General features: G+C 66.8%; 1 protein-coding gene across 1 annotated transcript in view; it reads left to right on the top strand.

The window, feature by feature from the left end:
• Positions 1 to 1,826, top strand: part of ERFE (erythroferrone) — a 7,045-nt gene extending 5,219 nt beyond the window's left edge. The window contains exons 6-8 of the mRNA XM_077758358.1: positions 236 to 382; positions 844 to 922; positions 1,673 to 1,826. Coding sequence (XP_077614484.1) covers positions 236 to 382; positions 844 to 922; positions 1,673 to 1,771 — 325 coding nt within the window. The 3' untranslated portion in view covers positions 1,772 to 1,826. The remainder of the gene's footprint in view (positions 1 to 235; positions 383 to 843; positions 923 to 1,672) is intronic.
• The last annotated feature ends 8 nt before the right edge of the window (positions 1,827 to 1,834 follow it).

Raw genomic sequence — 1,834 nt, 5'->3', positions numbered from 1 at the left:
GACACCAGACCCGCCCCCTCCCCCAGCTCTACCTGGCTTGGAAAGAGACCCAGTCCGCAAGCCCTGCCACACCGGCCCTGGCGACCCCACGCCTACTTCCTGATCTCGAAGTCGCTCCCGCCCCCCTCGGGCCATCCTTTCCCAGCGGGGAGGGGGGGGTGCACCGTGCCTGCCCCAACACATTTCCGCCCTCCCCGCCCCCCTCACCCCCCTCACCCGCGCTGGGAACTGTCAGTCCCCTGGAGGCCACAGTGTCTCCTCAGTCGCCTCTCCAGACCACCATGCAGCCCCCCGGCCCATCTCTTCTGCCGAGAACTTCCTTCTCGGCCGTCCCCTCCGACACGATCCTGCCCGCCTTTCCCTTGCGCCTGCACCCCGGAGGGCAAGGGGCGGCTCCCTGTGTGTCCCCGCGCCCCCAGCGGAGCCCAGGCACAGAGCCGGGCTCCATGGCGGTAGGAGGCGGAGTTCAGAACTTCCCAGTCGCTGTTGCAAACCTTCCATAGATCGGCCCGAACGCACTGTTCTGGCGTCACTGCTGCCATCACACCCCCCCCCCCCCCCCCCTCCAGCGGCCCCAGCCTGTGTCCTGTCTGCAGCAGAGCTGGGACCTTCCAGCCCCTGGCCTGGGCCCAGGCTTGCTTTCTGCGCACTCGCAGACCCCCTTTGGCCCTTTGGCGATGTCCTGACTCAGATGCCGCCCTCCGCCAGATGAGCTGGCAGGGACAGCTGTTCCCGCCGCACTGAGCCAGGCCGGTGTTTGCTGGGGTGGCTGTGGGCACACTGTGGGTGAGGTTGGTGCCGTCCGGGGGGTGCGGGCTGACCGTCTTTCCGTTTGGGCTGTAGCTCCCTGGAGGCGGTCATGGGCCTGGAGAGTAGCAGCGAGCTCTTCACCATCTCGGTAAACGGTGTTCTGTACCTGCAGGTGCGTGGGGCGGGCGCGGGGGGCACCGCCTGGGCAAGGCTGGGGTGCTCAGGGTCTCTGGGAGCAGTGCCTCACACCCCAGGCCGCTGCTGGCAGACCTTCCCGGTGTCCCACACTGAGGACTGGGGCCCCCATAGGGACAGGCGGCAGGAGGGAATGGCGGCCGGCCCCGTGCCCTCAGGCTGACGCTGTATCGCCCTGGGCCCGTTACAACTGTGGGAAGCAGATGTAGTTCCTTTACACGCAAAATCCTGCGTGACCGTCGCTGGCACTGTGGGGCCTTTGGCAAGTGACAAGCTGATGTAAAGGTGGGATTTACTGAGAAAGAAAAGCTNAGACAGCGTGAGCAGGGGACGGTCAGAGAGAGAGGGAGACAGAATTGGAAACAGGCTCCAGGCTCTGAGCTGTCGGCACGGAGCCCGACACGGGGCTCAAACTCACGAACCGGGAGATCATGACCTGAGCCGAAGTCGGACGCTTAACCGACTGAGCCCCCAGGCGCCCCCGGGAATGGGAAGTTTCTAGTTAAGTATAGTTGTCGTACGGTGTTTCCCCTGTTGACAAGCAGGGGAGTTGCGGACGCGCCGGGAGGCCAGAGCTGTGGATGCTGTAAGGGATAGGAGGGCCGGGCCCCGGGGCTGCCGGGTGGCACCTGGCCCACCTGGGGTCCTGAGATGCAGAAGGTTGGGGGAGGCCCCAGTGTCGGGGAGGGGGGGGTGGCCCCCGGGCTGACCCTGACCTTCCCTGCAGCAGGGGCAGTACGCCTCCGTCTTCCTGGACAACGCCAGCAGCTCCTCCCTCACGGTGCGCAGCGGCTCCCACTTCAGCGCCGTCCTCCTCGGCGTGTGAGCGGCCGCGCCGGGCCCTTGCTCGTGCCCGGCCCACAGAAGCGGGGTCCGAACAGTCTCCGGG

Source organism: Crocuta crocuta, unplaced genomic scaffold (genome assembly GCF_008692635.1).
Source record: "Crocuta crocuta isolate KB4526 unplaced genomic scaffold, BGI_CrCroc_1.0 scaffold290, whole genome shotgun sequence".
In the NCBI taxonomy this organism is placed as follows: domain Eukaryota; kingdom Metazoa; phylum Chordata; class Mammalia; order Carnivora; family Hyaenidae; genus Crocuta; species Crocuta crocuta.
This window is presented reverse-complemented; position numbering and strand designations above follow the sequence as displayed.